Raw genomic sequence first — 15,131 nt, forward strand, 5'->3', positions numbered from 1 at the left:
TTGTGGTAAACTGTGGTCAATGACATGAGACAAAGTATATGTGAATTGCTGTATAGAAAGTGAATTTGCTCTGTAAATCTTCACCCAAATCACAATTAAAAAAAAAAAAAAAAAAGATTACACACAGTACACTGAGAACAGGTATAGTTTTCTGCATTATTTTAGAATGGGCTCTTAACACTAATGATATTGAAGACACAAACAAAAAGACCCTATGTCTATAAAGTATTAAAGAATTCAAAGCAGTTTTATACTTAGTGCTTACTTGATCTTCACAAGATTTAGTAATAAGTCTAAAACAGGCAAGGCATGGATGATAGAATTTAAATCACTTTCCTTAAGGTACATAAAAGCAAAGTTGGCATGCATCTCTTCCAATTAAGACAAGATTGCCTTCAATTTATTCTCCTCTGAAAATAGAGCCACTGCTTCTAGTTGTGAAAGCAGGCCTCTTCTAGGAGCTGAAATCAATTCCCACTCCAGCTACTCAAAAAGGAAAATCCAGTTGCCACTGGGTCCCTTCCAATTCCTGGTGACCTCATGTGTCAGAGTTGACCTGTGATCCCCAGGGTTCTCAGTGGCTGACTTTTTGGAAGTGGACTGCCAGGGCTTTCTTCTAAGACATCCCTGGGTAGACTCAAACCACCAATCTTCTAGTTAGCAGTCAAGAGTGTTAGTCTCAAAAGAAAGGGTCCTTTTTTTTTTTTTTTTTTTACAAAAAACTGTTGTCTGCTTCTGCTAGCTAAGCTGGGCATGCAAGAAACTACATTAGCTGAGAGAGGGTGCCATTTTCTAAATCACTTAGAGAAACTATATGAAATTAGCAGACCCTTGCGTAGAGTTCTTTTCATATTGTTCTCTTTAAGTGCCCATACTCTGAGAGTTTTACTCTGTCAGTTTACTGAAATACCTACTATTCTCTAGGAAATAAATATTCAGGAAACGTTTCTATGCTTATAAGTATGAGATTAAGGAAAAGACACTTTAATAATTAAGACTATAAAGTTATAAACAAAACAACGTGAAAAGAAAATGGTGCAAAACCTCTAGTTCCTTCTCTTTCATATCCAGTTCTCGTTTCTTTTTATTTAATGTATCCATGTGTTCTTTTTGTTTGTCTTCATAATGCCGCTTTCCTCGTTTTTGGTTATCCACTTCAGAATCAGCAAGGTTTAATTCATCCTGTTAAAATAAAGGCAAAAAAATCTAGAAAAACTCTTTAAAGTAAACAAACCAACAAACAACATAGGTTAAAAAACAAAAATTAACCTAATAAAGCAAATTTGATTATGCTGCTTGAAGAGTTCATATTCTTGTCTAAAGAGAAATGAGATTTTCCAAATTTAGAATGACCTTATATTTAAATTCTTACATGATGTCTCACATTACAGTGCTTTCAAACATTCTGATAAAAGTTTTGGGGAAAGTCACAATAGTTTCAAAAGACTTATCATCATGCAAGTGTTGAATATTTACAAAGGTCACCTGAATGAATTGGTTTAAAAAAAGGTATATGAACGAAAGAAATCTGTCATTGAAGACCACATACTGCATGATTCCATTTATATGAAATATCCAGAATAAAGACAGAAAGTAGATGGATGGTTGCCTAGAGGTAGAGTGTAGGGCCAAAGGACTGGGAGGGTCATGGACGAAAAGAACAGAGATTCCTTTGGAGGTGATTACTGGTTACCAGGAGCTGGGGGAAGAAGAGAATGGGAAATGAGTGTTCCCATTGCTAGTAGATGTGGGATTTCTTTTTGAAGTGATGAAAATATTTCAAAAGTAAATGTGGAGCTAGCTGTAAAACTCTATGACTACACTAAAAACCAGTGAATTGTGTATTTTAAATAGATTAAATTTATGTAGACAAAACCGTTAAAAGGAAACACCAAACACCCAGGAACAAATTTAATAAAGACGGACAATACTTCTACTCAAGAAATTATAAGACTTCACTTAAAGAAATTAAAGATCTAAGGAAAAGGATGTATCACCTTCATGGATTGGAAGATTTGATATTGGTAAATGACAGTTCTCTCCAGGAATGTCTAAGATTCCATGCAACTGCAATCAAAATCCCAACAGGCTTTCTTTTTTTAAAATTAAACTTTAATTCTGAGATAACTATAGATTCACATGTGGTTGTAAAACATAAGAGATCCTTTTCACCCTTTAAACAGCTTCCCCTAAGAGCAACATTTGCAAAACTAGACTTAAAATATTACAACTAGGATGCTAACATTGATATGGTCAAGATATAGAACATGTCCATTCTCACAAGTATCTCTCAAGCCGCCTGTTAGGTCACACCCACTTTTCTCATGTCCTATCCCTTGCTTTGTTGTTGTCGTTATGTGCCGTCGAGTCGGACCCAACTCATAGTGACCCCTCCTTGGGTTTCCCAGTATCACTACGGAAGTAGATTGCCCAACCTTCCTTCCGAGGAGTGGCTGGTGGGTTTGAATCGCCAGCCTTCTGGATAGCAGTCAAGTGCTTTAGGCACTATGCTACCAGAGCTCCCAATCCTGGCAATCCTAATCTGTTCTCTATAATTCTGTAATCTCTTGAAATTGGCATTTATTTCACTCAGCCTAGGGAGCTCTGGTGATGTAGTGCCCAAGGGATTTGACTGCTAACCAGAAGGCTGGCAGTTTAAACCCACCAGCCACTCCTCGAGAGGAAGATTGAGTGATTTACTTCCATAGAGATACCACTTCAAAAACCCAAGGAAGGGTCTCTGTGAGTCAGATTCAATTCAATGGCAGTGGGTTAAGTTTAAGTTAATTTCCTGTAGATTCATCCATGTTGTTATGCCTATCAGTAATTTGTTCCTTTTGATTGCTTAGTAGTATTCCACGGCACAGATGTGCCACTGTTTAACAAAGCATGTCCTGAATGGCATCTGGGTCATTTTCAGTTTCGATGTATCATGAGTAAAGCTGTTACACCTACTCCTTATTCATTCTTACCCAACTATCTTGTTATCCAACACTATAGTCGTGACCAACTTTGAAAAACTCCTCAGGCTGCACCTCTGATAGTCCAGGCTCCACACGGGACTACGGCCAGGCCTGGAAGGCACCCTCCACAGGCCATTCCAGACAATACACTGGAGGTTCCAGCAGCAACCAGGCTACATGAGGGTCAGTGACCAACCGTGGGATGTCTTTTCCTATTCATTCCTGATGGTTAGGTCACGGAGGGTGCAGTCCAACAGCAGGATGATGTGAGGTCACTGGCCAGGAGGGGGAGGCCAGACAACAACCAGCAGGGGCTGAGGTGGTCGGTGGGAAAGGTGGGAAAAAGGAGGTGTACAGAGTTATGGAGACAAGATGGATAAGGGATGAGTGGGGCTTCTGCTGAGGGTGGGCAGTGGGAGGAGGACAAGTAGGGTCCTCACCTACAGCAGGGACCAGGAGGTAGAAAATAACACCAGACGACCATCACCACCACCTCCAAATCCCAGTGGCTCCACATCAGTGAGGAAGGGGAAAGCTGACCCTCTGGCACATCCTGAGAGGCACCAGGGGTGCCTAATGAGGGGGTAGGGGAAACGTTATCAGTGCTGAAGACAGGGCATGGACAACTCTTCACATAAATGTCAATTTCACATAACGACCTATTCTTTGGGACCTAAATGTGTCGTTAAGGGAAAGGTAGGTGTATAATCACTTGTGTACAAGATTTTGTGTGAGTGTAAGTTCTCATTTCTCTGGGATAAATGACCTACAGTAAAATTACTGGGTCATTATAGTAAGCTGCATATTTAAGTTTTAAAAAAAAACACCAAAGTTTTCCAGATTGGCTGTATCATCTTACATTCTCACCAGCAATGAATGAACGATCAAATTTCTCTAAATCCTCAACATCACATATAACTGTCCCTACTTTTTAATTTTAGTTATTCTGATACATATACAGTGACAGCTCCTTGTGGCTTTGTGTTTCCCTAATGATACTGAACATCTTTTTATGTGCTTATTTACTATCAGTGTATCCTCTTTGGTGACTCTCCAAGTTTTTGCCTATTTTAGAACTGGACTTGTTTTTCAATTGTTGTATTTTGAGAATTCTTTATATATATACAATACAAGCCAAGTCCTTTGTAAGATATATGGTTTCCAAGTATTTTCTCCTACTCTGTACCTCCAATTTTCATCTTTTTCACAGCATCTTTCTCAATGCCAGAGTTTAATTTTAACGAAGTACAATTAATCATTTTTTTTTTTTCATTTATGCATTGTCCTTTTGCTTTCAAGGTGAATTCTGTGCCAAGTCTCAGACACCAAAATATTCTCTTACTTTTTTCCTAGAATTATTAGCAGTTTTGTTTTTTAAATTTAAGTCTGTGACCAATTTTAAGTTAATTTTGAATAAGATATGACACTTAACTCAAGGTTCATGTTTTTGTTGCTAGATATTCAATTACTCCAGCACAATTTGTTGGAAAAGGTATCTTTCTCCCAATGAAGTGCTTCTGCAACTTTGTCAAAAACCAATAGGCTTACAATGAAACCATGTGCAGTGAAAGCAAAAATAAATTGGACTTTATCAAACTTAAAAACTTCTGTGTATCAGAAGACTTTATCACTAAAGTAAAGAGAAAATATACAGAATGAGAGAAAATATTTGCCAGGTGATAAAGGTTTAAAATACAGAACATATTTACGAAAACTGTTGTATCATACACATACAGGATTCTCAAAATTTAACAACTGAAAAACAAAAAATCCAGTTATAAAATGGGCAAAGACTTGGAAAGGCATTTCACCAAAGAGGACCTACTGACAGTAGCTGTTGTAACTCAACAACAAAAAGAAAATAATCCAATTACAAAATAAGTGAAGAACTTGGATATATATAAATGTCAAGAAGCACAAGAAAAGATCCTCAACATTATTAATCACTAAGAAATTGCACATCAAAATCAAATTGAGATACCACTTCATACCTACTAGGATGGCTATTATCAAAAAATAGAAAAAAGGTGATGGCGAGATACAGGGAAAATGGAACCTTCATGCTTTGCTGCTGAGATTGTAAAATAATGCAGCCACTGTGGAAAAAATTTTCGTGGTTCCTCAAAAAGGTTAAACTAGAATTATCATATGACCCAGTAATTCCACTCCTACGTATAGAAGAGTGGACTCAAGCATATACGAATGTTCACTGCAGTATTATTAATAATGTCCAGAAGGTGGAAACAACCCAAGAGTCCATCAACAAACGAATGGACAAGCAAAATGTAGTATATACATACAATGAAATATTCTTCAAGCTTAAGAGAAATTAACTTCTGATACATGCAACAACATGGATGAATGTTGAAAACATGTTAAATGAAATAAGCCAGACACATAAAGACAAATATAGTATGATCCCAATTTCATGAAATACCTAAAATAGGAAAATACATACAGACAAAAGTTTATTAATAGCTACCAGGATCTAAGGGGTGGGAGTAATAGGGAATTACTGATTAAAGGATACTGAGTTTCTGTTTGGAGTGATGAAAAATTTATGGAGATAGACAGTAGGAATGGCTACACAATACTGTAAATGTGAATAAGGTCAGTGAATGGTTAATACGGCAAATGTTTTGTTATATATATTTTACCACAATAAAAACAAAAATTAGTGGGGCTTATTTGTGTAGGTCTATTTCTGGGTTTTGTTCTATTCTGTTGATCTGTTTATCTCAATAACAATACAACTCTATTTCATTAATGTAGCTACATACTGAGTCTTGAAATCAGGTAGACTGAGGCCTGCCACTTTATTCTTCCTTTTCAAAATTGTTTTAGCTACTTTAGTTATTTTGCCTTTCCATGTAAATTTAGATCAACCTTGTTTATATCTGTAACAAATCATGATGGGAGATAACAATTTTGAGAGACTTTACATCTTTTCTACATTCTACATCTTTTATACATTTTGTCCTCCAATCCATGAACAAGATGTCTTTCCGTTTATTTAGATCTTTTTTGATAACTTTTATTAATGTTATGTACTTCCAGGATACAAGTACTACTTTTTTTTATTATTACTTTTAAGATTGACATCAAATATTTCAATTTTTTGAGTGATTGTAAATGGTATTTGTATTTTTAATTTTGTTCATTGCTACTTTACAGGAATACGATGTCTGTATGCTTATCTTATATCCCCTGACCTTGCTGAGCTCACTTACTAGTTCTAGTTGTTTTGTTATAGATTACTGGGGAATTTCTATGTAGATAATCATGATATCTGTAAACAGGAACAGTTTTATTTCTTCCTTCCTGATCTGTATGCCTTTTATTTCCTTTTATTGTGTTGTTGCACTGGCTACAACTTCCAGCATTACGCTAAGTAAAAGTAGTAGTAAGATCTTGAGTAAATTGAAGGTGAAAAACATTCAGTCTTTCCCCAGTAAGTACAATGTTAGCTACTGGTTGTTTGTTTGTTGATGTTCCTTATTATAGAGAAACTTTCCCACTAATTCTACTTTTCTGAGAATTTTTATCATGAATGGGTACTGATTACTGTCTTATATTTTCTGTATAAACTGATCTAATACATGATTTTTCTTCTTTAGTCTGTTAATAGGGATGAATATTATAATCAAAGGTAACAAATTCACTCACTTTTTCTTTCAAAATATACTTTATATATTATGTATGAGGAAGTATGTTAGGTTCTGAAAGCAGCCAGACCAAATGAAGATTATATATGATTCTGTCATATAAAATTCTAGAAAATATTCAATCTATACTAACAGGAAGAGATCACTGGCTGTCTGGGGAAAATGGAGTAGAAGTGGGGGCAAGGAATAGATGGATTACAAAGGGGCATGAGGAATCTTCTAGGCATAATCTTTGAGGGTATTTTCATTATTCTGATTGTGGTAACAGGTATACATATGTAAAAACTTATCAAATTGTACACTTATATTTTTCTATCTACTATATATTGATTATGGTTCAATAAAACTGTTTTTTTAAATGTTATTGATTTCAGAACCACCAAATTAAGATTTAGTCAGTTCATTCATTTGCTTTATAACTTAATATATACTGTGATTATCATATTCAGTTTCTATAATCATCACTATAAACAGATAAAGAAACAAATCCAAATCAAAACACTACCACCATGATCAAAAATAAGAGTATTTAGAAAATCCGGAAGAGGAAAATAATTCATGAAGTTAATAAAAATCTGAAAATAGTTACTTCACATAACAGAAGATTAGGCTATTTCTTAACCTAAGAATACAATTGGGAGCTCTGGTAGCATAGTGCCCACGGCACTTGACTGCTAAGCAAAAGGCTGGTGGTTCAAACCCACCAGCCACTCCTCCGAAGGAATGTTGGGCAATATACTTCCGTAGTGATACTGCCTTGGAAACCTAAGGAGGGGTCACTGTGTGTGGTATAGTAAATTACTTAGTGTGGCTTTTCTAGCCATAAGTCTTTGTAAACTCTGTGGTGGAATTTGCTGTGAGCAACTGAGGAGCTCCTGATTTTAAAAGTTATCCACCTGGGGTATTTCTGTTGGGCACAACACAAAGCAATGTTCTGGGAGGTTCCCGCTCTCTCTCAGGTGCTTAAAATTTTGATGTTATGATTGGTTAGTTTGGCCACTCTGCCAGGCTCAAAAGGAGGCCTCCTAGAGGCAGAAGAAGTCTCTCTCTCTGACTGCTGGTTGGGGAAGACGTGTTACTGAAAGAGACATGCACTCCTGAAAGACACATGCACTGCCAGGAAAGACGCAAGCCACATGCTGAGTTAGACACCAAGGGAGAAGCACTGCTGAGAGAGAGACTGTGAGAGATTGTTGGGAGAAAGACTGTGGGCTCGGAGAGAGACTGGGCGTTTTCCCTGAACTTGAATTGTAGCCTGGTGCTTCCCTAATAAACCCCATAATCTGTGAGTTTTGTGTGGACAATGCAGTGAATTATCAAATCCAGGAAAGAGGTGGTGGGTGCTTTGGGAGGAACAGTTGGTGAAAGGACTGGAGGGAGGCAGCATGTCTGGCCTTGCAGTAATAGGCCTTGGGCTACTGATGGTTATTCTGTCTTCCTCTTGTGGGGTTATAGGAGGTCAGAACATGTGGCAGCCTTGCCTTTTTAGCACTGTGAGTCCGGCCTGACTCGACAGCATATACCAACAACAACAAGAAGAATATAATTAAATGTATCCTATTTATACTTCGAAAAGTAACTATAATTTACAGTAGTAGTCTAAAAGCACAGAGTTTTGAATAAAATTCCAAATTCTCATGGAATCCAGACTTTCTGGAGCCACTGATGCTGGATGACCTCCTGGAACTGTTGCCCTGAGAAAATCTTTATACACTAAACCGAAAATATTCCTCGAAGTCTCCATTAAACCAAACATCTTGAACTCAATGCTCTTCTGAAGAACAATCTATATGCAATCAAAATGACAACAGTAACTCAAAGTCTGACAGGAAGCTAAGGGGCAGCGAGTTCATATTAATAGAGGAGGAACAATTCACAAAAGGAGCTGAGAATGTCTGTACCACTTGAAGAATGTAATCAACGTCACTGAATTGTATGTGTAGAAATTGTTGGATTGGTGTGCATGTAGAAATTGCTGAGTGAGTGTGTGTTCTACTGTGTATAATTTCAATAATGAATGAATAATAAATAAGTAATAAAAACATTTTCTGTAAGAGTTCTATTAAATATAAAAACATTACATGGAAGATCATGATAAGCTGCTCCTTTACTGTCACCAGACCGAAAGAAAATGGGTGCAACTTACGTAGTAATAGATAGGATAATCAGAAATTGGAATAGCTTGTTCAATAAAAGATGATGGGACGAAGTTTTCTAATCAGTTTTAGTAGAGATCTGCAAAATAAATGAGGCTACATACGCTTTATGGTCTTCTCAAGCTGCCCTTTAAAATCTTCTGTTCAGTTCTGTCATTTAACCATTTCTTTAATTTGCTTTAGCTATTCTATATTCATGAGCAAATTTCAATGTCTCTTCTGACATCCATTTTCTTCATTTCCTGACTTTTTAATGACTGTTTGTTTTCTTCACATACGATGTTCTTGATGTCATCCCACAATTCATCTGATTTTTCAGTGACTGGTGTTCAATATGTCCAATTTATTCTTCAGATGGTCTCTAAATTCGGGTAGGATATAATCAAGACCATATTTTGGCTCTTGTGGACTTAATCTTCTTTAGCTTTAAAGAATCAGTTCAGTTCTCCAGGGTGCCAAGGTGTAAATTACATCAGGAAGAAAAACACATTTGTGCTTCTAGCTACTGTAGAAAGGGAACTTAACTTGTAAAACTGGGTAAGACCTACAGATCTTAGTACCTCTTTCCCCATATTTATCACGGTTGTCCTAGGTATCATCAACTTTAAAACTAAAAGGGACACAAAAGAGTATTTAATCGAATTTTATTTTCCTGATTTGAAACTGAAATCTAGAGGTATTAAAGGCCAACTAGTGACATTCATCCTGGTTTCTGGGTAAGAACTAAGTTGGAGCAGGTTAAAAATTAAATAATGATGTGGCCATAAACTTGCAGAATTTCTAACCTTTAAGAAGTTACGACTCTTGAAAAATAGACTGAGATACTAGAACCAAACCAAACCCATTGCCGTGGAGTAGATTCCAACTCATAGCGACCCTACAGGACAAAATAGAAGGTGTCCAAGGCTGTAAATCTTTACAAAAGCAGACTGTCTCATTTCTCTATGTGAACAGCTGGTGGGTTCAAATTGCCAACCTTTTGGTTAGCAGCTGGATGCTTTTACCAGAGTCACACGACAGCTCCTTGAGATACCAAGAAGGAACAGGATATTCAGAAATGTTATTCTCTGTTGGATGCCCCAATAACTAGTTTTGGTTACTTAACAACATTGGGTAAATTGCTTCAGTATGTATTACTGTCATGTTTCATATAAACCTACACAAATTAAGAGATTTAAAAAAAACTATTCACATTAGCTCCTGGAATTTTCAAAAGCATAGTCACACTCAATTCAAATAATGATCTGTTTCAGAAACTGAAAGGTCCTTCAAAATTGGAGATCCTGGATAGAGTGTTGAGAAAACGTAGAACAAAACTCAAAATCATAAAAAAGACCAGGATTACTAGTCTGATAGAGATTGGTGAAACCTCCAAAATTATAGGTCCTAGTCACACTTCAGGCCTGAAATTGAACTCACTACTGGGGCTTAAATTCCAGCCAAACAATAAATAGGCTTGTGAGGTAAACAATTATATCAGGGAGGTACACTCATTAGATTATCAACCATGGGAGATCAGAAAAGCAGCATTTGTACAGAGAGAAAGCTCAGAGGGCAAAAATGCATAGGAAAGAAAGACACAAGGATAAGGTAACCACAAGGAGGATGTGGGAAGATCTGTTCCATTGTGGAGATTGCAATCAATGCCACAAAACAAAATGTTTATGAACTACTGAATGGAAAACAAATTTGCCCTGTAAACCTTCACTCAAATCACAAGTTAAAAAAAAACAACAAAAAAAAGAATTATCCAGACCCAAAATGTCAATAATGCTCAGTTTGAGAAACTCCCCTTTAAATTGAGCTCAGGTTCATGTATTTGGATCAGAAATGTTCCTCAATTAAACATACCCAACTCTGCTGTCTTTGTTTCGAATTACTTGGGAATGTATAGAGCTCTCTCTATTAACTTATATAAGAATCCCAGTATCAAGGTATCGAAAAGACTTTAAAAGTCATAGAGTCCAGGATCAGCTAGGAACCTCAGGAGGTGGTGAGTTATGTTAGCGAGGGAGGAACAACTCAGGAAAGGAGGGTGACAACAGTCTTACAACTCCAAAAATATAATCAATATCACTAAATTGTACATGTAGAAACTATTGAATTGGTTTATGTTTTGCTATGTATATTGCTCAACAACAAAATGAATAAAGAATAAAAAGAATTTATGAGATCCTTTCACTACAATACTGTAGGCCATGTATCTGAATTAGCTCAACATGGATCTCATTCCCTAATACATTTATTTTAAAACAAAAGTATTAAGTTTGAAAGTGTAAATCAAACCACACTTTGTTCAAAGTGAGAAAGACATTCCCTGTGCCAGGATTTCAATGATATTTAAAAAGAGCATATTTAAAAAGGGCACTCCACATCTACAAATCACCCGTGATACAAAAATCTTAATGGCAAACATAATTATATACTAGATGCTACTAATAAATCATAACAGCAGTTTCTCAGTAAATACATTATTTCATTAGCCAAACCCTCTTCCACCACTTGTCTCTTAGTTTGTCATGTTGTCATGGCTTGCATGTTGCTGTTAAGCTGGAGACTATGCCACTGGTATTTCAAATACCAGAAGGGTCATCCAGGGTGTACAGGTTTGAATGGAGCTTCTTCACTAAGACAGACTGGAAAGAAGGACAGGGTTATCCACTTCTGAAAAAGTCCGCCACTGAAACCTTACGAACAGTGGAGAAACACTGTCTGATACAGTGCTAGAAGATAAGCCCCTCAGTTTGGAAGGGACTCAAAATATGATTGAGGAAGAGCAGCCTCAACAAAGTAGAGTCAATGTTAGTAACGTGAACGGAGTAAAGCTTTTGGGACCTTCACTGGTTGATGGGGTATGACTCAAAATGGAAAGAAACAGCTGTAAACATTCATTAATAATCTGAATATGGTATTAACAAAGCATGAATCTAAGAAAATTGGAAGTTGTCAAAAATGAAATGTAAAGGAAAAAGATTGATATCCTACATATGAATGAGCTGAAATGGACTGTGGTTGGCCATTCTGAGTCAGATAATCTACTATGCTGGGAATGAAAAATTGGAGAGGAATAACATTGTATTCATCATCAAAAAGAACATTTCAAGATCTATCCTGTCAGTGACAGGATAATATCCATACACCTACAAGGAAAACCAGTTAAAATAACCATTATTCAAATTTATGCATCAACTACTAAAGCCAAAGATGAAGAAATTAAAGATTTTTACCAACTTTTGCAATCTGAAATCGACCAAACATGCAATCAAGATGTATTGATTATTGCTGGTGACTGGAATGTGAAAGTTGGAAACAAAGAATCATCACCAGTAGTTGAAAAATTTGGCTCTGGTGATAGAAATGATGCTGGAGATTGCACAATAGAATTCGGCAACAATTTATTCACTGCAAATATCTTTTTTTAACAAAATAAACAATTGTTATATACATGGACCTTGCCACATGGAATCAGATCAACTATATTTGTGGAAAGAGGTGATGCAGAAGTTTAGTATCTCCAGCCAAAACAAGGCCAGGAGCTGACTGTGGAATAGACCATCAACTTTGCAATACAAGTTCAAGTGGAAGCTGAAAAGAATTAAAACAAGTTCAGGAGAGGTAAAATATGACCTTGATTATATTCATGTGAGTTTAGAGACCACCAGAAGAGATTTGATGCAGTGAACACCAGTAATGGAAAACCAGAGGAGTTGTGGAATGACATCAAGAACATCACATACGAAGACTGAAAAGACAGGAAAGGAAGCAAAGAACAAAATGGATGTCAGAAGAGACTCTGAAACTTGCTCTTGAATGGAAAGTAGCTAAAGGAATGGAAGAAATGATGAAACAAAAGAGCTAAACATAAGTTTTCAAAGGGTAGCTCAAGAAAACAAAGTACTATTAATGAAATGTGCAGAAGTTAGCAAACGAAAAGGCAAGAAGACACTTGGCATTTCTCAAGCTGCAAGAAATGGAGAGAAAAGTCAAGCTCTGAGTTGGAATACTGAGGGATTATGCAGGAAAAATACTCAATGATGCATAAAGCATCAAAAGAGATGGAAGGAATACACAGAGTCAATGTACCAAAAAGAACTGACTAATGTTCTGCTATTTCAGGATTCAACACATGATCAAGAACCAACAGTACTGAAAGAAGAAGTCCAAGCTGCACTGAGGGAACTGGCAAGAAACAAGGCTCTAGGAATTGATGGAATATCCATTGAGATGTTTCATCAAATGGATGCCGCACTGGAGGTACTTACTTGTTTATGCCAAGAAATTCAGAAGATGGCTACCTGGCCAACCAACCAGAAAAGACCCATATTTGTGCCCATTCCAAAGAAAGGTGATCCAAAAGAAAGTGGAAATTATCAAACAATATCATTAACATCAAACGTAAGTAAAATCTGCTGAAGATAATTAAAAATGGCTGCTGCAGTATATTGACAGGGAATTCCAGATATTCAAGCTGGATTCAGAAAATGACATGGAACTAGGGATATGACTGTTGATATTAGATGGATCTCAGCTAAAAGCAAAGAATACCAAAGTGGATAACCTGTGCTTTATTGACAATGTGAAGGCATTTGCTGTGTGGATTATAACAAATTATGGATAACATTTCAAAGAATGGGAGTTCCAGAACATTTAATTGTGCTCATGAGGAACATGTACATAGACCAAGAGGCTATTGTTCAAACAGAACAAAGGGATTCTGCATGGTTTAAAACCAGGAAGGGTGTGTCAGGGCTGTATCCTTTCACTATACTTATTCAATCTGTACCCTGGGCAAATAATCCAGGAAACTGGACCATATGAAGAAAAACAGCATCATGGTTGAAATAAAATTTATTAATAACCTGTGATATGTAGATGGTACAACCTTTCTTGCTGAAAATGAAGAAGACTTAGAACACTTACTGATGAAGATCAAAAGGTTACTGTCTGTAGTATGGATTATACCTCACCATGAAGAAAACAAAAATCCTCACATTGGGAACAATAAGGAACATCACAAGTAGACAAAAGACTGAAGCTGTGAGTGATTTCATTTTACTTAGATCTACAATCAACATCCATGGAAGCTGTCGTTGTTGTTGGTATGTGCTGTCGAGTCAGACCTGACTCACAGCAACCCTTCAGATATCGTATTGCATTCGGCAAAGCTACTGTAAAAAACCTCTTTAAAATGTTAAAGAGCAAAGATGTCACTTTGTAGACTGAAGTACATCTAATCAAAGCCATGGTATTTTCAATTGCCTCATATATGTGTGAAAGGTAGATAATGAATAAGGAAGACCGACGAAGAGCTCATGCCTTTTAACTGTAGTGTTGGTGAAGAATACTGAAAATGCCATGGATGACCAGAACGAAAAACAAATTTGTTTGACGAAGTGCAGCTGGAATGCTTCTTAGAAGTGAAAATGGCCAGAGTTTGTCTCACCTACTTTGGTCATACTGTCAGAGGGGACCACCAATTCCTGGAGAAGGATATCATGCTTGGTAAAGCAGAGGGTCAATGAAGAAAGGAAAGACCCTCAACAAGATGGACTGATGGCAACAATGCTCAAGTATCACAAGGATTTTGAGGATGGCACAGGACCGGTCAATATTCTGTTCTCTTGGACCTAGGGTTGCTATGAGCCTGAGCCAACTGGATAGCACCTAACAACAACAAAAACAAAAACAACAACAACAAAACCTCTTGGGTTCTATTGTTATCAATGGTGACTGCCGACAACTCAATTCCAAATTACAGTGACCCCCACTGAGTTTTCAAGGTGGTAAATCTTTACGGCAGTAGATTGTACTGGCTATCTCCCACAGAGGGACTGGAGGATTTGAACTGCCAACCTTCTGGCTAGTAGTCAAATGCCTAAGCACTCTGCCACCAGAGCTCCTTACTCTGAAATGGAATTCTTTCCTGGCTATTGGCTGATAGTATGCAGGTTTACCAAGGGACTCTAGTTTCATTTATTTACAGCCAAAAATTTAGATTAAGAATTCTTACTGCCATTGCTCATATTCGCTGTTCCTGAAATTATTTATGGATTTCCAGTTCAGGAGTTGTTTCAACCAAGAAATTTCTAAAAAGCAGAACAAAGCTTACTCTTTCTGCATTTTTTGTTTTTAAATTTTCAGGGATAAGTAATTTAGGTACTGAACTTTCTTTTCTTGTATTATATCAGCACATTGCATCATTCTAAGTTTCTCTGTTCAATACTTACTCATTAAAAAATGTTTTATCTTTGATATAACTTCACTATTCTATTTCCTAAGTTTTTAATTTAGCCTTGTCCAGTCCATATAATTTTAATACTCATTTCATTACCTTTTTTTTTTTTTTT

At 36.6% G+C, this 15,131-nt stretch overlaps 1 protein-coding gene across 1 annotated transcript in view; it reads right to left on the minus strand.

Moving 5' to 3' along the window:
• SMC6 (structural maintenance of chromosomes 6) overlaps window positions 1–15,131 on the minus strand; it is a 113,308-nt gene that overhangs the window by 38,883 nt on the left and 59,294 nt on the right. The window contains exon 20 of the mRNA XM_007947490.1: window positions 1,045–1,182. Coding sequence (XP_007945681.1) covers window positions 1,045–1,182 — 138 coding nt within the window. The remainder of the gene's footprint in view (window positions 1–1,044; window positions 1,183–15,131) is intronic.

The sequence above is a fragment of the Orycteropus afer genome, unplaced genomic scaffold (assembly GCF_000298275.1).
Source record: "Orycteropus afer afer isolate SDZICR_OR568_19922 unplaced genomic scaffold, OryAfe1.0 scaffold00187, whole genome shotgun sequence".
Classification (NCBI taxonomy): domain Eukaryota; kingdom Metazoa; phylum Chordata; class Mammalia; order Tubulidentata; family Orycteropodidae; genus Orycteropus; species Orycteropus afer.